The following is a 23,875-nucleotide window of genomic DNA, read 5'->3' on the forward strand; positions in this document are numbered from 1 at the left end:
CTCAGTGGGTGTTTGTTGAATGTAGGAGTGAACCCAAGTTTGTTTGCACACCTCCAGTGCTGGGCTGTGTTTTTCATCATTGGACACTGCTAATGACCAGAAATGTCTACATTCATGTAGTAGATATGCGCACAAGTGTGAGAGCCTTGCCAGGTGTTTCAGATGTTCTCTCACTTAATTCTCACAGCCACCTCTGAGGAGGCTCCGTCATTACTAATTCCCATTTGACAGGTGGGGAAACTGAGACTCAGAGAGTTTAAAGCCATTTGCAGAACGGCAGAGCCTATGCCACACAAGGGTATTCATGTATGTAATATTTTACAGTTGTCTGGCCCTGGCCGGTTGGCTCAGCGGTAGAGCGTCGGTCTAGCGTGCGGAGGACCTGGGTTCGATTCCCGACCAGGGCACACAGGAGAAGTGCACATTTGCTTCTCCACCCCCTCCCCCTCTCCTTCCTCTCTGTCTCTCTCTTCCCCTCCTGCAGCCAAGGCTCCATTGGAGCAAAGATGGCCCGGGCGCTGGGGATGGCTCTGTGGCCTCTGCCTCAGGCGCTAGAGTGGCTCTGGTCGCAGCATGGCGACGCCCAGGATGGGCAGAGTATCGCCCCCTGGTGGGCAGAGCGTCGCCCCCTGGTGGGCGTGCCCGGTGGATTCCGGTCGGGCGCATGCGGGAGTCTGTCTGACTGTCTTTCCCTGTTTCCAGCTTCAGAAAAAAAAATTTTTTTAAAAATTTTACAGTTGTCCAAATTAACCAGTTACTCAATCTCTTATTGGAGTGGTAGGCCCTCATTTGATGATGGAAGTGGGATTCAAAACCACATCGACCGAGGCATCATATAATAAAGACCCAGGCCCACAGAAGAGCGGGCCAGGGGTGTCATGAATGGAACGGAAGGGGAGGGAGCAGAGAGCAACTCGGATCTAATATTCCTGTGGGGCAATGGGGGTTACTAGAATACACAGTAAAGATATGCCAACCTCACTTCCGACTGAGCATTAAATACCCAGAGAGAACGCGGCCGGAGCCAGACACTGTGGAGGGAGGAAGGATCAGGTGATGGTGGCCAGGAGGATGGCTTCAGTTCCCAGGGCAGCCCTGTTTCGGGGGCCCAGCCCTGTCCTAGTTTAACCAGTCGGATGCTTTGACTTTGCCCCTGCACTTTCTCTCACACCCACCCCTGCTGTCCCTGGATTCCCCGAGTGTCTAAGTCAATTTCACTGTCAACAGGAGCCCACTCTGTGCCACACTCTGAGCTTGTTGCTGGGGACACAGATAAACGGAACAATGAGCTGCTCATTTGTGCAGGGAAGAGACAGTCAGCAACACTGTCTGGCGCCATGTACTTGTGACCAAGATAGGAGGTGGCTATGGGGGTCCCGATGCCAGCCTGGGCTGGAGGACCAGAGCAGTGGCCCCAGGAAAGGCTGCCCAGGACATGACTTCCGAGTGTCTTCAAGGAGCAGAGAGAGAACTAACTTTGCCAGGCAGGAAGGAACCGGCCCGTACAAAAGCATGGCAGTGTGAAATGGTCCAGCGTACTCAGAGATGCCAATCAAAGAGCTGTGAGATGGAACAGGAAGAAGAGGCGGGACTGGTAGGGAGGAGCCCTGAATGCCATGCCCAGGAGCTGGAACTCAGGGAGCGACTGGGAGACCTTAAGCAGGGGAGGGACAGTCAATGCTGGAGTTTTACAGAAAGCGCTTCATCTGGAGGAGGAAGATGGATCTAAAGGGTACAGACAGGAGGCTAGCAAGAGCACAGCCGGAGGACGGGGAGACTGGGAGTGAGGACGGAAAGACAGACGGCTCTACAGAGGAACTGGGTCAGAAGGAAGACATGAGATTGGGTGGTTGCTAGAGAGGAATGCTCTGCATTGGGGGAGGAGGGGAGAGTGCTGTGATCTGCAACCCAGATCCCCTCTTCAAGAATAGAGGACCCGCCTGACCTGTGGTGGCGCAGTGGATAAAGTGTCGACCTGGAACGCTGAGGTCGCCAGTTCAAAACCCTAGGCTTACCTGGTCAAGGCACATATGGGAGTTGATGCTTCCTGCTCCTCCCCCTTCTCTCTCTCTCTCTCTCTCTCTTTCTCTCTCTCTCTCTCTCTCTTCTCTAAAATGAATAAATAAATTTAAAAAACAAACAAAGAATAGAGGACCCACTCCCACATGGGAGGGGAGCTGCTACAAGGTGGCCCTGAGCTTCTGCCCTCTTTGGGGTGGCCTCTGGTGAAGGTAACACCCCTAGAAGGCGGCAAGCCCAGTCCAGTGACCGATGGCTCCTCTCCCCTGCCTCCTATAGTGGGCTGAGACCTGCGCATCCGCTCAGTCCAGCTGCCTGCCCCGCCCCTCGCTGACACAACCCAGAGCCTGCTTCCTAGGGAACCCACCCCGTGACGGAAAACACAGGAAGCACTTGCTATGTGTTTCATTGTTGGGAAAGACCCCAGAGAGAGTGTGACTGTGAAGTTCACTGTGGGAGAGGTGAGCAAGACTCAAGGGAATGACTAATTTTTTTTAGTACAAGCGTGTCCTGTGCAATATTTGGGATATGCTTAGACTAAAAAATTGTTATTTACCTCATCACCTTCTCACCTTCTCTCTTCCCACAGCCCCCCAGTGGGTCCCCCACACTGTGGCCCAGGTACATTCCAGATTCCATCCATCCTTCCCTTGCTCAAACACCCACAGTGGCTTCTCATTGTCCAAACCCTCAGCTGGTCATTTGAGACCTTGTATTATCTGATCCTCAGTCACCGCCCCACCTGTCTCCCATCTTCTAACAACCCCCTTTAATCTTCTGCTTCTGAGCCCTGGCCAGTTGGCTCAGTGGTAGAGCGTCGGCCTGGCATGCAGGAGTCCCGGGTTCGATTCCCGGCCAGGGCACACAGGAGAAGCGCCCATCTGCTTCTCCACCCCTCCCCCTCTCCTTCCTCTCTGTCTCTCTCTTCCCCTCCCGCAGCCGAGGCTCCATTGGAGCAAAGATGGCCCGGGCGCTGAGGATGGCTCTGTGGCCTCTGCCTCAGGCACTAGAATGGCTCTGATTGCGGCAGAGCAACGCCCCAAGATGGGCAAAGCATCGCCCCCTGGTGGGCATGCTGGGTGGATCCTGATCGGTCCGGCGCATGCGGGAGTCTATCTGACTGCCTCCCCGTTTCCAACTTCAGAAAAATACAAAAAATAATAATAATAATCTTTTGCTTCTGGGCTATTTTTGTTCAGTTGTTTCCTCTGCCTGCAATGCCCTCCCCTATGTCCACTCTTCCAGAAAACCTCCCAGACCCTTGTGGGTGGATGGAAGCACCTTGGTTGCTCTGAGCCAATATTTCCTTGTCTCTAACTGGGGATAATACTGGCTCTATCAGGTTGATGAGGGAACAAAAAACTGTGTTCAGAAAGCACCAGCGCTATCCAACACTGGTATTCCCCCTGCATCTGCGTCTAGATCTGTGCCTGGCACCCAGTGGGCACAAATTGAATTGAATTGACTGACTCCAAGGTCCTGAGCTTTTATAGTTTAGCTTTTTTCTTGGAATTACCACGCCCAATAGTGGAACTTGGACAAATTAGATTTCCTATATTAAGATGGCCTGAAAAGCCACTGCAATTCTGATTGCCTAATTGGGTTTCTCTCCCAGTTGACAAAGTACCAAGCCAGCTCCCCAGAAAGGGCCATTTTGGAACCAAACATGGCGCCCAGCCTCTCCAGCTGGAAGCAGGTAATACCCTTCACGCACGTTTCTGTCTCAAGCCCTCCCAATCCCAGACCACAAAAGGTGATTTCTTATAACCATTAGCATAATTACCCGACTGCAACACTATAGAGAAGCGATTAGATGAGCCTGTGATTTTTGCACAGTTATTTGTCTCAAGTAAGTCACCTGAAGTTCATCTGCCATCAGGATTCATGGCTGCATTCTGTAATCGTAGGGAATTATTTTGCTAATAACAGAGGTACCTTGATCTAATTTAGTTTTAATGCCAGGAGGTGCCCTCCCAGAATAATCAGCTCCAAGGCCATTCCAATTTCCAGGTTTGTTACACGTTCCGGAGAGAAGATTCAATTCAAGGAGGCTGAAGTTACTTCTTTATCGCCCAAAGTCATCTAGGGGCGAAATGGAATCCTACCTCTGCGTTTACAGAAAAATGCAGGGAGAGGCCCAGCGATAGAGAGCTGGTGGCAGGGGGTAGGGCAGTCCGCCACGAAGGGAAGACACCACTGATGGGTGAGGACTGAGCGGGGTTAGGACCACGAAGCATTCCCCAGGACAACCCTAATTTTCCTCCCATTTATTCCTTAACCCATCTATTCTTTTATTCGCATTTGGGGCCTCTCCTCAGTAAGACTTAATTTCCGCTGTCATTCAAATAACTAACACTTCTGGAGCCCTGTTCTGGGCACTGTACACGTATTAACTCATTATATCCCATGAGGCAGGTGGGTGCTACTGTTATCCCCACTTTATAGATGGGCAAGCTGAGGCAGAGAGGTTAAGAAACTTGCCTCAAGTCACGCAGTCAGGAAGAGGCCTAGCTGAAGTGTGAACCTTAGCCCACGAACTGCCTGGTGTTCACGTACAAGGAAGGGCCCTGCCCCCACCGGGCATTGGCCCACCCCTCCTCTGGGTTCTCCTCTGCCCTTCACACGTCCTCTGGGTTGGAGGTGTCGCCAGCCCTATGGTACTGGGAAAGATTGAGTCTCCAGAGGGGGTTGGTGTGAAGGTCAACACAGTGAGGAAACGGAGGGGTTGGGACTCGAACCCCGAGATTCTGGTGCTATAACTGGTGCTGCCTTGGCTAAAGCCTGGAAGTCTGAGCAGCATCTCGGATAGCCCTGGAAGCACACTGGGCATAACGTGGTTAACCTAGGAGCACAGCGACCCAGGTACCCGGCCAGCGTCCTGCTCTTCCCTTCCCGACTTGGGCAGTTCTTCTTGCCCAGCCCTCACCCCAGAAATGAGTGCCCTTTGTTGTCATCCCACGTTACCAAACAAAACCTACTTCCAGATTCCTACTCGTTCTCTCGTGCGTGCGTGTCTTCGGCAGAGAGGGCTTCTGCCGCCAGAAGGGCCAGGGGTGCGCCTGGCTCTGCCACTCTCTGCCAAGCCTGGCCTTGGTCTTCCCATCTGTTTGAGAAGGAGGAGGGTCTGCAGTGCATTTTAGACTGAGCCATGGAACCCTGGTTTCAAAGGCTCTGTGAAAAATTCTGGGCGAGCCCAATGTTTCCGTCAGAGGAAAGCGAGCTGCTCTGGGCAGAGCTGTGCTGGGGGAAAGGGCCGTCTGCTCTATTTGGCAACTTGTGGGCATCTCTTTGCCGGCCCAAGACTCCTCTGACACAGGTGGGACACCAGGGGCCTGGACAATCTATTGGCTCTGGGGGTTCTTAGAGCCCAGGAATCTGGGCTCCGCAGACAGCCAGTGATGCCTGGAGTGCAGTGTGGGCACCTAAATGCCCCCCTGGGACCTCTGCCCTCTCCCCATCACCTGTCCTGCCTGGCGGTAGCATCAGGGGCCAACTCTGAGAGGGGCCTGTCATCGAGGCCAGGTTGTGGCTGACACCTGCCTGTGGGAGATGAGCTGTCTGGGAGCCTCATCATAGAGAAACGCTATCTGTTTCTTCAAGCAGGGGTCAGTCTGTCCTGCACATTCCCCAGTGTCCAGAGGACACTGCTCCTCGTTTCTAAAAACATGGTTTTTATCCCTCCCTGTCTCCCCACCTCCCTCACAACATGCTCACCAGTCTCCAGCTTTCTGTTCTAGGCCTGAGGCTGCAGGGGAAACGAGAGGACAAGGGTGGCCCCCTCAGGGCAGGGACAGTGTCATCCTGGGCCATCGGTGCTGTCAGCACAGCTGGCACTCACTCCCTAAGGTTGGGAAGGCTTCCTGGAGGCAGTGTCAACCAAGGGGGCACCAGCACATGATTAGAAGATAGCTCAGTTTAGGGAGATGATAAGTGGGGAGGAGGCAGCGTCTTGGCTCAAAAGAGGCAGGGATGGGAGGGCATGGAGGCCTATAGAGGCCAAGTGTTTGAGATGTTATCACTCACTCAGTCTGGCTGAAGTGTGGGGTTGGGGGCCAGGGTTGTGGGGGTGAGATACGTGTCCTTGAAGGGCTGCCCAAGGGCTGTGGATGGGACCCTGAGGGTTGTGGGAGCTAGCACAAGTGTTTAAACAGAGGAGGGGGGAGGCCAGGCATGCACGTGAGAAGCTCACAGAATTGGGGGTGGGGAGATGGTGAACCAGGGCCTCTGGTCCCCTTGCCACCTCCTCAGTCCCTACCCCCCTCAACATTCTCCTCCAGCCCCTGGGTCCCTCCGAGACACAGCACGTGGACAGGAGGGAAGAAAGGCTTCGGGCTGCTGGCTGTTCGCACCCTGGCCTGGCTGGCCTCCTGGAAGGTAGCCCTGGAACCCTCGCCCCCAGAATGCTGGGTCAGGACCAGCTCAAAACTCCGGCCCACTGGCTGAGATGCTTTGATTTCATGGCCCCTGGAAAGGGCCTGTTTGTGAACAAGAACACAGGCAGAAGGTTAGCTTCCCCACCCCCTTCCAGCACCTCTATCCAAATCCTGGCTCTGACAAGTGCCTGCCTCAGCCTTGCAGCCCCTCTTGCCCCTGGATCACTGCCCGGCACCCTCCCCCCATGCTGAGGGGGGAGGGGAGGTTCCATCCCCAAACACAAGCTCTTTTGTTCCACCTCCCAGCTCAGCCCTCAGCCCTGCGTCCACGTTGGTGGAGGCTTTCCTGGCATGCAGCGAGCCCCAGGTCAGCTGAGGGATGAGGCCTGGCACGGCGTCGAGGGGCTGGGGACAAGGGCTGGGGCACAGGCCACTCCAGGCTGCACTGGGGGCCTCGTCCCTCCTCTGCTCAGATCGCTTCGCCAGCTCCGGCTTACTCCAGGACAGTAGTTCCTAACCAGGGCAATTTTATCCCCCAGGGAACATTTTGCAATGACTAGAGACATTGTCACAACTTGGGGTGGAGGAGGGAGGCAGGTATGCTACCGGCATCTGGTGGGTAGAAGCCAGAGACGCAGCTAAACAGCCTCTCAAGCACAGGACGGTCCCCACGACAGAGTTATCCAGCCAAGTGTGAGAAAGCCTGCCTCAGGGTACAGCCCCTACACCCCGTGTCCTCATCCATGACCCAGCCATCCACTGCCCAGCCTTCCGGGCGTCCCCTACTTCAGGCTGAGAGACTCCAACTCTCATCCCCCCACCAGCCTGTGTTCCCGCTGTTTCCCTGGCTGGGAACGTCCTCCCTGCTGCCTCCACTTACCCAAAGCTCATTGCTTTCCACCCCCTTCTACCTGTCAGGACCCTCCCCTGCTGCCCGCACCAGCCCCCGCTGCCCCCTCCCGGAAGCCGGCCCTGACACCCGGATACCCGGGTTCTTCTCTTCCCTGATTGGCACCCGCCCGCTCTGAGCTCTGGGTCTCAGCTTGTACCTCTGTGCCATGAGTAACCAGGGTGAGTGGGGACCCAGGCTCCTCATAGCTCTGACACAGCCCCTCCTGCCTCTCCCTGGTGCAGGACAAGGCGTGTGGGTGCTCAGTGCAGGCTCACAGTGGGACACACACAGGCTTTGGAGTCAGCGGGATCTGAGTTCAAATCTTGACTCTGCCTAGCAGTGACCAAGGGGAAATTGCCAGATGTCTCTGTGCCTCAGTTTCTTCTCTGTAATATGGGAATCCCAGTGACAGTTCTGTGAGCTGCGTACTTTCCCTTCCTTCCCTTTGTTCCTGAACTGGCAGGCTGGTTTACCTCTTCTGATGTCCCCCCACCCCCGCCTTGAGGGCAAGGTGGGGAAGATTAGAGTTTGACCTTCTCCTTGGGGAAGCTGAGCTTGTACTGGGCTATTGGGGACATGGGGGAACAGAGGCCTCTGAAGCCATGACCCAGGAAACCAGAGGCTGGGGCAGCTGCCCTCTTAGCCACCAGGCTTCCTGGCCTCTCTCCTTGAATGCGTTCTTCCAGGCCCCCTCCAGCCCCAGACGAGGCTTCTCTGCTGGGACTGTGACCTCCCAAGGTGACAGCCACCCAGACTAAGCTGAACTGGCTCAGGGGAGGGGACACTGTGTGGAGTGGAGGTATCATTTGGAGTCTTAGGAATTCTGGGGAGACAGCGCGCGAGCGTACACACACACACACACACACACACACACACACACGCATGCTAGGATGTAGGTCACCAGCTGGAGGGCCTCAGGCCGGGGATTGCGAGGATCCAGCATCCAGACACATGCTTCCGTATTGGACAGAAATGCACCCCTCCCTCTGCCTGCCTCTTCCCCTGCCCACCTGTGTCATTCTGACCCAAAGCTTCTGCTTGGTTTTCCCCGGAATCCCATGGGATGGGACTGCCCTGTCCAGGGTTTCTTCTCTGTGTCAATCCCTGTGTGAGGTAATGTGGAGTCTACAAGAGATAGAGGGGTGTGGTCCTGCCCAGTGGTTTTCAATCTCTGGTCCGCGGACTAGCACCGGTCCGCCAGAAATTAATGAAGATGAATCTTCATACAACATCAGGGTGATTAACCTTTTCACAGACTGACACCACATTTCTGGCAGACCAGCATCAGTCTGTGGACTGGCGGTTGAAAACCATTGGCATAGCCCACGAGATGCCCTAGGACTAGAGGTGGTGATGAGCAAGACGGTCCAGTCAAGGAGAGAACACAATAGCCTCGGTGCAGCTGGTCAGGACTGGCTTTCTGGGGGAGGTGGCAGGACCTTGGCTGGGCCTAGGAAAGGGAGTGGTACTGATGCAGCTGGGAAGGCCCCAGACGTTCCCACCCTCCACCCTGGAACTGCGGCTTCTCTGAGGTCACATCCGGAATGACCACCACAGGCTCTTCCACAGAAAAACCTTCAGACACAGCAAGCCCAGAGCATCACTCCCGCTCCCACCCAGGATCTTCTGCCCATGTCCTCCTTTCAGTGTGGACACCAACATCCCCTGCCAGGTCGCTCTGAGCTCTTTTCTTACCCCACCCCCACCTGACCTCTAAGTTTTCAGTCTGGCTCTTGGAGCAACTCACAGCCTCAAGGTGGAGACAGGTGCTTCAGGTGCTCAAACAAGGTAGTCAGGGAGGATTTCCTGGAGGAGGTGACATTGGAGCTGAGACTTCAGAATGAACAGGAGTAGCCAGGTTGCGGGACGAGTAGTGGGGAGAGCTGAAATAGGGGGAGTGTTCCAGGCAGGGGAACAGCAAGAGCAACGGCCAGGAAGGGGAGAGTGATGGCACATTCGAGGCAGAGGTGAATTCATGATGGAGGAATGGAGAGAAAGAAGGGGTGTGGCTGGAGACAAGGGCAGAGGCATCATTCAGGAGTCAGACAACAGACCGCCTTGAGGCTGTGTCAGTGAGTTTGGACTTGACCCGCTGCAGTGGGATGCCCTGTGGGACTCTAAGATGCCTGTGAGTGGTCCCCTTTGGCTGAGCATGGAGGGTGAGTTCAGAGCAGGGTGGAAATGGGGAGCACTGGGAGGGGGGCAAGAGTCCACGGTGGGTCCTGAACTGAAGTGGGGGCTGGGAGATACAGAGTCAGGGTGGATCTCAGGACTACTTAGGAGGGGGAATGGACTTTGAGTGGTTCTGGTTCCTCGTCCCTCAGGCTGAAGTGCCATCACGTAATAGGGGATGGACAGGTGAACCCCAGAAGACCCTCTCCCTTGGGCTTAAGAGTGGGAGCCCTATGAGGTGGCCAGTAGTGTCCCCACCCCTATGATGAGGAGATTAAGGCAGACAGCCACGTGGCCCAGGTCCACGGGAGGTGCGGGGATGGGAAGCCCCGGCCTGTGCTGTGTGTGACACACGCGGTTCAGGCGGGACCCCACCAGAAGTCTGTGGAGAGGACCAGGGTGAAATGCCCTTGCTTTATAAACAATAGGAAGTCCTGAATGAGCCTCCCCTCCTTCTTCCACCAGGCCCCCCTCTCTCTGGGGGACGCCAGCTCCTCTTTCCTGAGCTTTCTCCTGACTCAGCCCGGCCAGCTCCCAGCTCAGGAGCTGCCCTCTCTCCCTGTCTGGGCCTCACTCCCTGCCCTGTGCAGCCAGCTGCTCAGACTTGGGTGCATAAATGATTTAAGCCGCTCCCCGGCTGGCCTCATTGTCCTTCTTTATTGACTAGTCTTCCTGATTTAGCCTCTTCCCAGAGTCCTGTGGGGCAAGAAGGAGGGCGCTACCACTCATCCACCTGCCCAGCTGGGGAAGGTCAGAGCCCCGGGCGTGGTGGCCAGCAGCAGTGAGGCTCTCCCAGGCTGTGGATTGGCGGCTAAGACAGGCATGGGGCAGCCCAGACTGCTGGGCAGAGTGGTGGGAGTCTGGGAGGCCTGGGTTTGAACCAGGCATGTCCCTACTAGCTTGCATGCTGCCTTGGGTCCTTCTAAGCCTCAGTTGTTTCATCTGAGCAATGAGGTTATTACTTCCTCTATAAGGACTCAATGACTCAACATGGAACACTTAGCACAGAGCTCCGTAAGTGGGGCCCTGTTCTATCTCTCCGGCCTCGTTTCTTTAACTCTGAAAGGACCGCATGTGCGAGTGTGGCTTCCCCCGGGCTGTCAGGCCTGAGGCCCAGCAAGCTGGTCCAGGGCAGAGCCCTAGAGTACAATGGCAGGAACCTGAATCTGGCTTTCCTTCTCTACCCTAGGTCGCAAGGTTGGCATCATTACCTTCATTTCACAGACAGGGAAACTGAGATTGCTGAGAGCCCAGGTCTTGGCGCAGGGCCTCTGACTGGCAGAGCCAGGAGGAGGACACAGGCTCTCGTTCCTGAGAAGTAGGGCACCCTAAGCAAGCCCTGTTCTAGCACTCTGTCCCCGTGGTCCCTGTTCTAGCACTCTGTCCCCGTGGTCCCTGTTCCAGCACTCTGTCCCCGTGGTCCCTGTTCTAGCACTCTGTCCCCGTGGTCCCTGTTCAAGCACTCTGTCCCCGTGGTCCCTGTTCCAGCACTCTGTCCCCGTGATCCCTGTTTCCCATGGCCCCTGTGCTAGCACTCTGTCCCCGTGGTCCCTGTTCCAGCACTCTGTCCCCGTGATCTCTGTTTCCCATGGCCCCTGTTCCAGCACTCTGTCCCCGTGGCCCCTGTTCCAGCACTCTGTCCCCGTGGTCCCTGTTCCAGCACTCTGTCCCCGTGGTCCCTGTTCCAGCACTCTGTCCCCGTGGTCCCTGTTCTAGCACTCTGTACCCGTGGTCCCTGTGCTAGTACTCTGTCCCCGTGGTCCCTGTGCTAGCACTCTGTCCCCGTGGTCCCTGTTCTAGCACTCTGTCCCCGTGGTCCCTGTTCCAGCACTCTGTCCCGTGGCCCCTGTTCCAGCACTCTGTCCCGTGGCCCCTGTTCCAGCACTCTGTTCCCGTGGTCCCTGTTCCAGCACTCTGTCCCGTGGCCCCTGTTCCAGCACTCTGTCCCCGTGGCCCCTGTGCTAGTACTCTGTCCCCGTGGTCCCTGTTCTAGCACTCTGTCCCTGTGATCCCTGTTCTAGCATTCTGTCCCCGTGGTCCCTGTTCTAGCACTCTGTCCCCGTGGTCCCTGTTCCAGCACTCTGTCCCCGTGGTCCCTGTGCTAGCACTCTGTCCCCGTGATCCCTGTTCCAGCACTCTGTCCCCGTGGTCCCTGTTCCAGCACTCTGTCCCGGTGGTCCCTGTTCTAGCACTCTGTACCCGTGGTCCCTGTTCTAGCACTCTGTACCCGTGGTCCCTGCGCTAGTACTCTGTCCCCGTGGTCCCTGTGCTAGCACTCTGTCCCCGTGGTCCCTGTTCCAGCACTCTGTCCCCGTGGTCCCTGTGCTAGCACTCTGTCCCCGTGGTCCCTGTTCCAGCACTCTGTCCCCATGGTCCCTGTGCTAGCACTCTGTCCCCGTGGTCCCTGTGCTAGCACTCCCTGTGCTAGCATTCTGTCCCCGTGGTCCCTGTTCCAGCACTCTGTCCCCGTGGCCCCTGTTCTAGCACTCTGTCCCCGTGACCCCTGTTCTAGCACTCTGTCCCCATGGTCCCTGTTCCAGCACTCTGTCCCCGTGGTCCCTGTTCTAGCACTCTGTCCCCGTGGTCCCTGTTCCAGCACTCTGTCCCCGTGGCCCCTGTTCCAGCACTCTGTCCCCGTGGTCCCTGTTCCAGCACTCTGTCCCGTGGCCCCTGTTCCAGCACTCTGTCCCCGTGGCCCCTGTGCTAGTACTCTGTCCCCGTGGTCCCTGTTCTAGCACTCTGTCCCCGTGATCCCTGTTCTAGCATTCTGTCCCCGTGGTCCCTGTTCTAGCACTCTGTCCCCGTGGTCCCTGTTCCAGCACTCTGTCCCCGTGGTCCCTGTGCTAGCACTCTGTCCCCGTGATCCCTGTTCCAGCACTCTGTCCCCGTGGTCCCTGTTCCAGCACTCTGTCCCGGTGGTCCCTGTGCTAGCACTCTGTCCCCGTGGTCCCTGTTCTAGCACTCTGTCCCCGTGGTCCCTGTTCTAGCACTCTGTACCCGTGGTCCCTGTTCTAGCACTCTGTACCCGTGGTCCCTGCGCTAGTACTCTGTCCCCGTGGTCCCTGTGCTAGCACTCTGTCCCCGTGGTCCCTGTTCCAGCACTCTGTCCCCGTGGTCCCTGTTCCAGCACTCTGTCCCATGGCCCCTGTTCCAGCACTCTGTCCCCGTGGTCCCTGTGCTAGCACTCTGTCCCCGTGATCCCTGTTCCAGCACTCTGTCCCCGTGATCCCTGTTATAGCACTCTGTCCCCGTGGTCCCTATTCTAGCACTCTGTCCCCGTGATCCCTGTTCTAGCATTCTGTCCCCGTGGTTCCTGTTCTAGCACTCTGTCCCCGTGGTCCCTGTTCCAGCACTCTGTCCCCGTGGTCCCTGTGCTAAGCACTCTGTCCCCGTGATCCCTGTTCCAGCACTCTGTCCCCGTGGTCCCTGTGCTAGCACTCTGTCCCCGTGGTCCCTGTTCCAGCACTCTGTCCCATGGCCCCTGTTCCAGCACTCTGTCCCCGTGGTCCCTGTGCTAGCACTCTGTCCCCGTGATCCCTGTTCCAGCACTCTGTCCCCGTGATCCCTGTTATAGCACTCTGTCCCCGTGGTCCCTATTCTAGCACTCTGTCCCCGTGATCCCTGTTCTAGCATTCTGTCCCCGTGGTCCCTGTTCTAGCACTCTGTCCCCGTGGTCCCTGTTCCAGCACTCTGTCCCCGTGGTCCCTGTGCTAAGCACTCTGTCCCCGTGATCCCTGTTCCAGCACTCTGTCCCCGTGATCCCTGTTATAGCACTCTGTCCCCGTGGTCCCTGTTCTAGCACTCTGTCCCCGTGATCCCTGTTCTAGCACTCTGTCCCCGTGGTCCCTGTTCTAGCACTCTGTCCCCGTGGTCCCTGTTCTAGCACTCTGTCCCCGTGGTCCCTGTTCCTGCACTCTGTCCCCGTGATCCCTGTTCCTGCACTCTGTCCCCATGGTCCCTGTTCCAGCACTCTGTCCCCGTGGTCCCTGTGCTAGCACTCTGTCCCCGTGGTCCCTGTTCCAGCACTCTGTCCCCATGGTCCCTGTGCTAGCACTCTGTCCCCGTGGTCCCTGTGCTAGCACTCCCTGTGCTAGCATTCTGTCCCCGTGGTCCCTGTTCCAGCACTCTGTCCCCGTGGCCCCTGTTCTAGCACTCTGTCCCCGTGACCCCTGTTCTAGCACTCTGTCCCCATGGTCCCTGTTCCAGCACTCTGTCCCCGTGGTCCCTGTTCTAGCACTCTGTCCCCGTGGTCCCTGTTCCAGCACTCTGTCCCCGTGGTCCCTGTTCTAGCACTCTGTACCCGTGGTCCCTGTGCTAGCACTCTGTCCCCGTTGTCCCTGTTCTAGCACTCTGTCCCCGTTGTCCCTGTTCTAGCACTCTGTCCCCGTGGTCCCTGTGCTAGCACTCTGTCCCCGTGGTCCCTGTGCTAGCACTCTGTCCCCGTGGTCCCTGTTCTAGCACTCTGTCCCCGTGATCCCTGTTCTAGCACTCTGTCCCCGTGGTCCCTGTTCTAGCACTCTGTCCCCGTGGTCCCTGTTCTAGCACTCTGTCCCCGTGGTCCCTGTTCTAGCACTCTGTCCCCGTGATCCCTGTTCCTGCACTCTGTCCCCGTGATCCCTGTTCCTGCACTCTGTCCCCATGGTCCCTGTTCCAGCACTCTGTCCCCGTGGTCCCTGTGCTAGCACTCTGTCCCCGTGGTCCCTGTTCCAGCACTCTGTCCCCATGGTCCCTGTGCTAGCACTCTGTCCCCGTGGTCCCTGTGCTAGCACTCCCTGTGCTAGCATTCTGTCCCCGTGGTCCCTGTTCCAGCACTCTGTCCCCGTGGCCCCTGTTCTAGCACTCTGTCCCCGTGACCCCTGTTCTAGCACTCTGTCCCCATGGTCCCTGTTCCAGCACTCTGTCCCCGTGGTCCCTGTTCTAGCACTCTGTCCCCGTGGTCCCTGTTCCAGCACTCTGTCCCCGTGGTCCCTGTTCTAGCACTCTGTACCCGTGGTCCCTGTGCTAGCACTCTGTCCCCGTTGTCCCTGTTCTAGCACTCTGTCCCCGTGGTCCCTGTGCTAGCACTCTGTCCCCGTGGTCCCTGTGCTAGCACTCTGTCCCCGTGGTCCCTGTTCCAGCACTCTGTCCCCGTGGTCCCTGTGCTAGCACTCTGTCCCCGTGGTCCCTGTTCCAGCACTCTGTCCCCGTGGTCCCTGTTCCAGCACTCTGTCCCCGTGGTCCCTGTTCCAGCACTCTGTCCCGGTGGTCCCTGTGCTAGCACTCTGTACCCGTGGTCCCTGTGCTAGCACTCTGTCCCCGTGGTCCCTGTTCTAGCACTCTGTCCCCGTGGTCCCTGTTCTAGCACTCTGTCCCCGTGGTCCCTGTTCCAGCACTCTGTCCCGTGGCCCCTGTTCCAGCACTCTGTCCCCGTGGTCCCTGTTCCAGCACTCTGTCCCGTGGCCCCTGTTCCAGCACTCTGTCCCCGTGGCCCCTGTGCTAGTACTCTGTCCCCGTGGTCCCTGTTCTAGCACTCTGTCCCCGTGATCCCTGTTCTAGCATTCTGTCCCCGTGGTCCCTATTCTAGCACTCTGTCCCCGTGGTCCCTGTTCCAGCACTCTGTCCCCGTGGTCCCTGTGCCAGCACTCTGTCCCCGTGATCCCTGTTATAGCACTCTGTCCCCGTGGTCCCTGTTCCAGCACTCTGTCCCGGTGGTCCCTGTGCTAGCACTCTGTCCCCGTGGTCCCTGTTCTAGCACTCTGTCCCCGTGGTCCCTGTTCTAGCACTCTGTACCCGTGGTCCCTGTTCTAGCACTCTGTACCCGTGGTCCCTGCGCTAGTACTCTGTCCCCGTGGTCCCTGTGCTAGCACTCTGTCCCCGTGGTCCCTGTTCCAGCACTCTGTCCCCGTGGTCCCTGTTCCAGCACTCTGTCCCATGGCCCCTGTTCCAGCACTCTGTCCCCGTGGTCCCTGTGCTAGCACTCTGTCCCCGTGATCCCTGTTCCAGCACTCTGTCCCCGTGATCCCTGTTATAGCACTCTGTCCCCGTGGTCCCTATTCTAGCACTCTGTCCCCGTGATCCCTGTTCTAGCATTCTGTCCCCGTGGTCCCTGTTCTAGCACTCTGTCCCCGTGGTCCCTGTTCCAGCACTCTGTCCCCGTGGTCCCTGTGCTAAGCACTCTGTCCCCGTGATCCCTGTTCCAGCACTCTGTCCCCGTGATCCCTGTTATAGCACTCTGTCCCCGTGGTCCCTGTTCTAGCACTCTGTCCCCGTGATCCCTGTTCTAGCACTCTGTCCCCGTGGTCCCTGTTCTAGCACTCTGTCCCCGTGGTCCCTGTTCTAGCACTCTGTCCCCGTGGTCCCTGTTCCTGCACTCTGTCCCCGTGATCCCTGTTCCTGCACTCTGTCCCCATGGTCCCTGTTCCAGCACTCTGTCCCCGTGGTCCCTGTGCTAGCACTCTGTCCCCGTGGTCCCTGTTCCAGCACTCTGTCCCCATGGTCCCTGTGCTAGCACTCTGTCCCCGTGGTCCCTGTGCTAGCACTCCCTGTGCTAGCATTCTGTCCCCGTGGTCCCTGTTCCAGCACTCTGTCCCCGTGGCCCCTGTTCTAGCACTCTGTCCCCGTGACCCCTGTTCTAGCACTCTGTCCCCATGGTCCCTGTTCCAGCACTCTGTCCCCGTGGTCCCTGTTCTAGCACTCTGTCCCCGTGGTCCCTGTTCCAGCACTCTGTCCCCGTGGTCCCTGTTCTAGCACTCTGTCCCCGTGGTCCCTGTTCTAGCACTCTGTCCCCGTGGTCCCTGTTCTAGCACTCTGTCCCCGTGGCTCCTGTTCTAGCACTCTGTCCCCATGGTCCCTGTTCCAGCAGTCTGTCCCCGTGGTCCCTGTTCCAGCACTCTGTCCCCGTGGTCCCTGTTCCAGCACTCTGTCCCCGTGGTCCCTGTTCTAGCACTCTGTCCCCGTGGTCCCTGTTCCAGCACTCTGTCCCCGTGGTCCCTGTTCTAGCACTCTGTCCCCGTGGTCCCTGTTCTAGCACTCTGTCCCCGTGGTCCCTGTTCTAGCACTCTGTCCCCGTGGCTCCTGTTCTAGCACTCTGTCCCCATGGTCCCTGTTCCAGCAGTCTGTCCCCGTGGTCCCTGTTCCAGCACTCTGTCCCTGTGGTCCCTGTTCTAGCACTCTGTCCCTGTGGTCACGGCTTCAGGGAAAGCCTAGTGGGCGCTGGTTCAGGGCATGGGCTCTGGGGTGGGACTCATCTGCGTGACTCTCAGCTTTGGTATTTACTGGCTGTGTGACTTTGGGTGAGTCACTCAGCCTCTCTGAACGTTTCCCCTCATCTCTAACATGAGAATGATAACACCAACCTCTCAGGGTTGGTGGAAAGGGAACGCGTGAGGATGAATGGGCGGCACATGGCCCGGCACATGCTGTTACTTTATGGTCATTTCTTATTTATTACCAGATGAAGCAAAGCCGCTTGATGACATCTTCAGCTTCCCCCTCTCACAGGAAGGGCCTGGGAGTGATGACATCAGACCTCCTGACAGCTTCCAGCCCAAAATAGCCCTCTTTTAGACTGACCCTCTCCCATTACAGCTGCCTCTGTGCTGGCTGTTCCCAGGCGAGCTGACATCGCCTTCGGTCGTGGCTCCTGCCACGTCATGCTCATCCCTTGAACTCCTCCGACAAACACTTCCGGGGAGGCAGGATTTTTCACAGGCAAATGGAGGGACCTCCAGGCAGCTCCGGCACAGTGACAGCTCCCAGTGCCGCAAAATAAAGAACCCGGTCCCTGGAGCAGCCTGGGTTCAAATCACTGACCTCACCGTATGATCCTGGCCGTCACTTAACCCCCCGAGCCTCAGTTTCCGCATCTGGAAAGTGGAGCTCACGGCCGCCTACCTGGTTGGTTGTGAGGATTCAAGCAGACAGGTACATACATAAAGGCCCTCACGTGGCATCTTGCCTGGAATGGGCACTCGGTAAAGAGTGCTGGTGATTAGACCTGCAGCACTGGGAAATTTACAAAATCACCCCCATCTCTCCCGTCCGAAGGCCCCCAGCTGGGGCTGGCATCCTTGCGGTCATCGTCAGAAAGAAACAAGCTCCCGAGCTGCCCCATCACCCCCGGCGTCTCCAAAACAGCCATACCCTTCCAGAGCATTTATCCCAGCATCTGTCTGGCCCAACCCCCTCCTCTCTGAATCGCAGACACTCCCCCCAACAGGTGTCCAGCCGCACACGGTTTAACCCCCGTCACTGCCCTGGAGCCCCGAGACAACCAGGGAGACAGGCAGGGCAGACCTGAGGCTGAGCGGGGAGAAGGGACTCACTCGGTCCAGGCCATCCGATGGCAGAGAAAGCTGGGATGAGGCTCAGGCCACAGGCAGGGGAGAGGGTGCCAAGTGCTGAGTCAGCTTTAGAGTCTTGGATGGTCAGAGCTGCCACATTCAGGTGCATGGAGGACAGCACCGTCAACTGACAGCTTAGGAAACAGAAACCCCGAGCAGGGCAGATGCCTGGGGGCACGCAGCAGGGTAACGCCAGGGCCCGGCTGGTGCCGTTCTCTCATTCGCTCCTTCATTCATTCCTTCACTCAGTGATCCCGCAAATGTGTACTGAGCACCTTCCCTGGGCCAGGCGCTCTGCAGGACCCTGGGGATATGCAGATAAGACGCAGCCCCTCTGCAGGACCCTGGGGATATGCAGATAAGACGCAGCCCCTCCTGCAAGGATCGCATGGTCTTAAAAGGGAGTCAGGTCAGCACAGAGGCAAGAAAAACATGCCCCGGTTAGAGAGGCACTGAGAACTGCCGGCAGTGCCCAGGTGGGAGGTGGCATCTGTGAAGTGTGGGGTGGCAGGACCTTGAGAGGACCTGAAGAGAGAGCGTTCTGTGGGGTCAGGTTTGCTGCCAAGTCTGGCCCACGGTCAGGCCCCCTCTCACGCCCTTCCTGGGCAAAGGACTCCTCACACAATTCTGAGGGGTCTACGCCAGAGGGGAATCAGCCAGATCTTGTCTGACCCTTGCCCAGTCTATCCTTGGGAAATGGAGGGCCATCCGTGAAGGGCATTGCTGGGTTAGTGCCCTGTCTCCAAGCTCCCTTCTCCCCTTGCCTCCCTGCCCCTGCTTGTTGTAGAAAAGAAAGCCCTGCCCTGTGTTTGTCAGCCTCACTAGCCTTGCTGTCGGCGTCCCTCACCTCAGGACCACCCGATGGGGCCCTGTGTGATCAGCTCTGTCTGCGAAGACATTCTGAATACAGCTCAGGTCCCCAGCACATCCTAGTGTCAGTGGCTGGGGGTATGGCCAGACTCCTTTCACCTCCGAGCAGCTGGTGAGTGGAATCAGAGCTCAGGATATCCACCAGATGGAAGACAGTCATGCTCAGTTTGAATCAGGGAAGGGGTCCCAGAGCCCCACACCCAACTCTGCCTCTCCCATCCCTGTTCCTATCGAGGCTCCTGAGCACCCAAGGAGCTCGCTTCACCAAACCCTGACCAAAAGCATCACCCTCACCGGACTTGTTGGAGAACCCTCCAAAGTTCTCCAGCCTCTGTGCCTTTGCACCTGCTGTTCTTTCCACCTAGAATGCTTTTCCTTGCCTCTCTGCCTAGGCCAACTGAATTCATTCATTCACTCATTCAGCAAGTATTTGTTGGATGCTTACTACACACCGGACAGAAAGCTATGCCCTGGGGATACAGCTGTTATCTAACAGAGAGCTTAGAGACTGGGGGGATACAGTGGTTAAACACATACATACAATAATACATAGTGCAAATAAGAACAGGTCCTACAAAGAAAAACAGACAAAGAGAGTGGGATATAATTGGATGGATTGGAGGAACATGGTCTAGGGAAGGCTTCTCTGAGAAGATAACTTTTTAGTTGAGTTTGGGAGGAGGAGGAAGTGGAGTTAGATTAGTAAAGAATGAGAGGAAGAGTATTCCAGGCAAAGGAAATAGAATGTGCAAAGGTCCTGTGGTGATAACTAGTTTGGTAAGTATGAAGAAGGTCAGATCAGTATGACTGCAGCCCAGAGAGTGAACCAGTGAGGAAGGAAGGGTCAGATCATGAGGGGAAGTAGAAGCAGCAGACCTTGGTGAAGGGAGCATGTGGGTAATGAGGTTGGAGGGAATGATAGAAGGAAATAGAAAAAGAGATGGAAAAATATGAGGGAGAAAATCAGGAGAGTGGCTTATCACAGAAACCAGGTGAAGAAAACAGTCATCTACTTAGTTAGTGGAGGAGTCACCTCCTCCAGGAAGCCTTCTGGATTCCACGTGTGGGGTTAAGGGTTGGTTCCACAGTGCCTTGGCCTTCCTCATCAAAGTGCTTATTTCTCTCCTATACTAGCCTGGGACTGTCACAAAGACAGAGATAAAGGTCTGACTTCTCACTCCAGGACCTGAAAGTTGAAGTTATTAAATGAGTAAATGTAGAACCAGGACCCAGAAAACTAGTGACTCTGAGGCCAGTTTTCCTTTGCTGTCCTGGCCCAAGACAGCCTCTTAAACTCTGGATCTCTGAGGCAGGATGAAGCTGGACCCCTCTCGGCTAGATCTGGGATCCCTCCAAGGAGAGCCTGGGCTCTCCTCTATCCCTGTCTGACAATTCCTGAAGTCCCTCTGCCCCTTTGCCTCTGCTTCCCAGCTCCCAGGCGCCTCACTGCCTGACCAGGGTTCCGAAGACCAGCAACAGGCTCCCACAGCAGCTGAGACAGGCCGTCTGTGCACAGCCCCTCGCTTAGGGCAAGGCAGCCGCTGTCTCCGGGCAGCAGCCCTGCCCTGCCCCGAGGCTGCCCCAGACAAGCTCCCGTGCCCTCCGTGGGGCAGCTCCTAAGCATCCCCATGCTAAGCTTCAGAGGCATGCCCCGGATTCAGGCAGGCCAGCCTGTCGCACACCCAGCCCACCCAGCCTGCCCCCCTCCCCCGAGGAGCTGGTCGCTCTGACTCCAGACTTGTAGCATTTGTCTGTCTCCCTCTCGAGGCTGGGAGCTCTTCCAGGGCCTTCCTCTGTCTTTTCTTCCTTCCCTCCCTCCCTCTCTTTCTCTCTTTCCTCCCTTCATTCACTAAGCACAAACTATTTCTCAGCCTTGAGCTCTTCATGTCTGCACCCCTGACCCTGACACACAGCTTGGCACACGGGGGGTCACTCGGCGGTGTCTGCTGGCCACCTGACTGCCCAGAGATGCCAGCTCTGCTGGCCGGGCCTCGCCAAGCTCCCCTGAGGGTTGCGGCTCCAAACGTGGCAGAAGGCCCCTCTCCCTGGAAAGAGCCGAGCTCCTGCAGGAGGAAGGAAATTTGGCCTTGAATCCGTGCCCAGAGGCAGGCCTGGCTGGGGGGCGACGCGGGGAGGGGAGAGAACTCAGTTTTCTTAGCGGGGACTGTGGTCTCAGGAGGCCCTGGTTTCCCAAAGGGCTGATGCACGCTGGGATGAAGTCACCTCTCAACTGGACCTCCCCTCTGATGCCAATAGCGCCTTCTCCCTGCTGAGCCCCAAAGCCTGCTGCCCCCTGCCCCCTGCCCCTGCCCCGGTCTCTCAGCCACACGCCTGCCCTCCTGTTTCCCTCCTGTGTGCGGCCCTGAGATGGCCAGAGTGTGCCCGTGTCCTAGCCGAGGGGGCGGCAGCCTGGCTGGGCTGGGCGGTCAGGGTCTTAGCCACCTGCACCCCTGGAGCCCCAAGCCTGCGGAGACCACTCGGCCGAGCTACTCCTCTCTCCGAGTCTGACGAGTCCCTGTCCCAGGCTCTCAGCAAGCGCTCTCTCTGTCCCAGGCAACTTTTCCCCAATGCTCCGCCCGCCCGGGTGGGTTCCTCCGTGGCAGCCCGTGGGGCCCTGCAGAGCGGGAGCGCTCAGCCTGGCTTTAATTACAGGGCACATTCCTGTTGCCGGCCCCGTCTATATTTATCTGCAGGATCTCACTAATTAAATTCCCCACAGCACCCAGCGGGCCCGGGGACAGGGAGGGAGGCCGACAGGCAGGGGGGCTGCAAACTTCCTTCCTTTCCTTCTTGGCCAAGAGCAAAACAGAAGCAGCCGAATCTGCTTCCCCCCCCCACCCCCCCACGCCCCCATCCCTGCCCATGCCCAGAGTCTGAGGGGCTGCCCACGGCTCCCCCGGGGACCCTGCAGCCTGGCACCCCCTACCCCGGCTCCGAGACCAGACAGCGCCCAGCTGCCTGACTACCTCCTCACTTCCACTCACATTCCTGCAGGAAGCAGAGAAAAGTCTGCCCGAGCACAGGCTGGATCCCCAACTCAGCCACTTTTCCGGCGCCCCTCTTACCGTAGGAGTCGTCCTGGTCCAGGAGGGAGTCGGGCTCCATGGCGTTCGGGCCCCCAGCCCCCGGCCCCACCTGATTTATGAACCGAGGCTGTCTCCATGAGCGTCTGGGTTTCTCCTTTTGTATTCCATCTGGCGGCTTTTCCAACTAGATGACTGGGTACTCCTGCAAGCAGGCCCCTTTCCAGCCCTCGCCTTCATACAGTACATTTAAAGTAGCAGTAACCTCTTTTTCCTCCCCCCGCAGCCTGGCTGGAAACATTAGAAGGGACCAAGGCAGCGAGATGTCTAAAATAGGAAGACGCCAGGGACGATTGGCCTGGCTGCCCGCGACGCTGGCTGCGGGGATCTGGCCCAGCTGTGCAGATGGAAATGCTAAGAGGTGAGACTGAGCTGGGGCTTAGCATCTGGAAGCTGGCTCTTGGGGCCCCAGGGGTCTGTGGGAAGAGGGAGGGCTGACCCACCGCGGGAGGGGCTGGGGGTCGGCTCTGTTCACCACCCAGCACCCAAACCCCAGGGGCTTCTCCCAGGCCCTGCTGGAACCTCCCACTCAAATCTGTTCTACAGACATTTCCTGCAGTGTGGGGGATGCAGAAATTGACTCATCCATTCAGTTAGTCACTACATTTTTTTGAGCATCTACTGTGCGCCAGACACCGTGCTAGGTGCTGGGTTTGCAGCGGGGAACCAGTCTCACTTCACGGAGCTCACAGGTAAGCAGCTCGTTGCAATGCGGTGTGTGTGGTAAGGGCTGCAGGAGCACAGGGAAGGGGTGCCTCATTTGGCTGGGAAGGTCATCATGGAAGGCTTCCTGGAGGAGTGGGCACCTAAAGTGGGATGAGTAGGAGTTAGCCAGGTGAAGAAGGAGGGAGCAAGGGGGAAAGGTGTACCAAATGGAGGGAATGGCCTGTGCAAATGCCTCTAGTTCAGGAGAGGGGTGTTTAGTGCCACAGATATGCTCCAGGTGGCCAGAGCAGTGGTTGAGGAGGAGAGGGTGCAGAGAGGTGGGACCAAGGAGGGCAGCAGAAGAGGGTCAGGCAGAGCCTCACAGGGGTCTTCTTGGGCCTGATCCTAAGGATAGTCCATGGGGGTGACACATTCCAAGTTATTCTCTAAAAAGACTTCACTGGGCTGACCGGTGGTGACACAGTGGATAGAGGGTCCACGTGGAATGCTGATGTCGCTGGTTCGCAACCCCGGGCTTGCCTGATCAAGGCACATATGAGAAGCAACTACTATGAGTTGATGCCTCTGCTACTCTCCACCCCCCCCCAACCTTTCTCTCTCTCTCTCTCTCTCTCTCTCTCTCTCTCTCTCTCTCTCTCCTCTCTTTCAGATCAATCAATAAAATCTTTAAAAAATAAAAAGAAGACCCCTCTGGCTACTCTGATGCCAACAGGAACAGTTGTAACAACACTGGACACTGAGTACCACACGTTACGTAGCCATCAGAGCTGAGCGCTGTTCTGAGTGTGTACCCACATTGGCCCGTGCCCACCTCAATGAGAATTCAGCTATCTATCTTTATAGATGAAGACAATACTGCTTAGAGGGGTGAAGTGACTTGTCCAAGGCTTGTCAGTGGTCTCCAGGGCAGACCTGGGCCCCAGAGAGGCCTTGGTGCTTGCGGACGGGCTGTGGTGGGGTGACAAAGATGCATTAGATGCAGAATACAGAAAAGGACCTTAGGCCTGGGGCAGAAAGAGGGCATCACCTGGGCCAATCAGGGAAGGCTGCCTGAGTGAGGAGGCACGCGAGCTAGGCAGAGAGAGAAGAGCAGAATTTGGATAGGCTGAGCAGAGGGAGTGGCACAAGCGAAAGCATGGAGGCAGGCGGGTAGCAATGGGGAACCACAGGTGACTGGGAGAAGGGGAGACGAGCGGGTTGGGGCTAGAGCAGGAAGAAGCTGGGAGCGTGGGCTTGGTCCTGGGGCTGACATGCAGCGCCAGAAGGCATTTGTTGCCCGGAATGGCCTCCTTTCTTGTGATCCTGGGTGTTCCCACAAGAAGCCCCTTCCCAGTCTTCCTGACAGTCTGCACTTACAGTGGAAGAAGGCTTCCTGCATGGCGGGAACATTGGAAACTGAGCCTCGGTGACCAGCTTTTTGGAGACGTGGCTCTGGGGCTGAGGCAGAAAGACCATCAGATGGGAGGCCAGGAGGGCTGA

At 57.3% G+C, this 23,875-nt stretch overlaps 1 protein-coding gene across 1 annotated transcript in view; it reads right to left on the reverse strand.

Annotated features, from left to right (window-relative positions):
* The window catches only part of DAB2IP (DAB2 interacting protein), a 201,677-nt gene extending 179,767 nt beyond the window's left edge, over positions 1-21,910 (reverse strand). Inside the window, exon 1 of the mRNA XM_066256323.1 lies at positions 21,713-21,910. Coding sequence (XP_066112420.1) covers positions 21,713-21,752 — 40 coding nt within the window. The 5' untranslated portion in view covers positions 21,753-21,910. The remainder of the gene's footprint in view (positions 1-21,712) is intronic.
* Positions 21,911-23,875: the final 1,965 nt, after the last annotated feature.

The sequence above is a fragment of the Saccopteryx bilineata genome, chromosome 2, assembly GCF_036850765.1.
Source record: "Saccopteryx bilineata isolate mSacBil1 chromosome 2, mSacBil1_pri_phased_curated, whole genome shotgun sequence".
Classification (NCBI taxonomy): Eukaryota; Metazoa; Chordata; class Mammalia; order Chiroptera; family Emballonuridae; genus Saccopteryx; species Saccopteryx bilineata.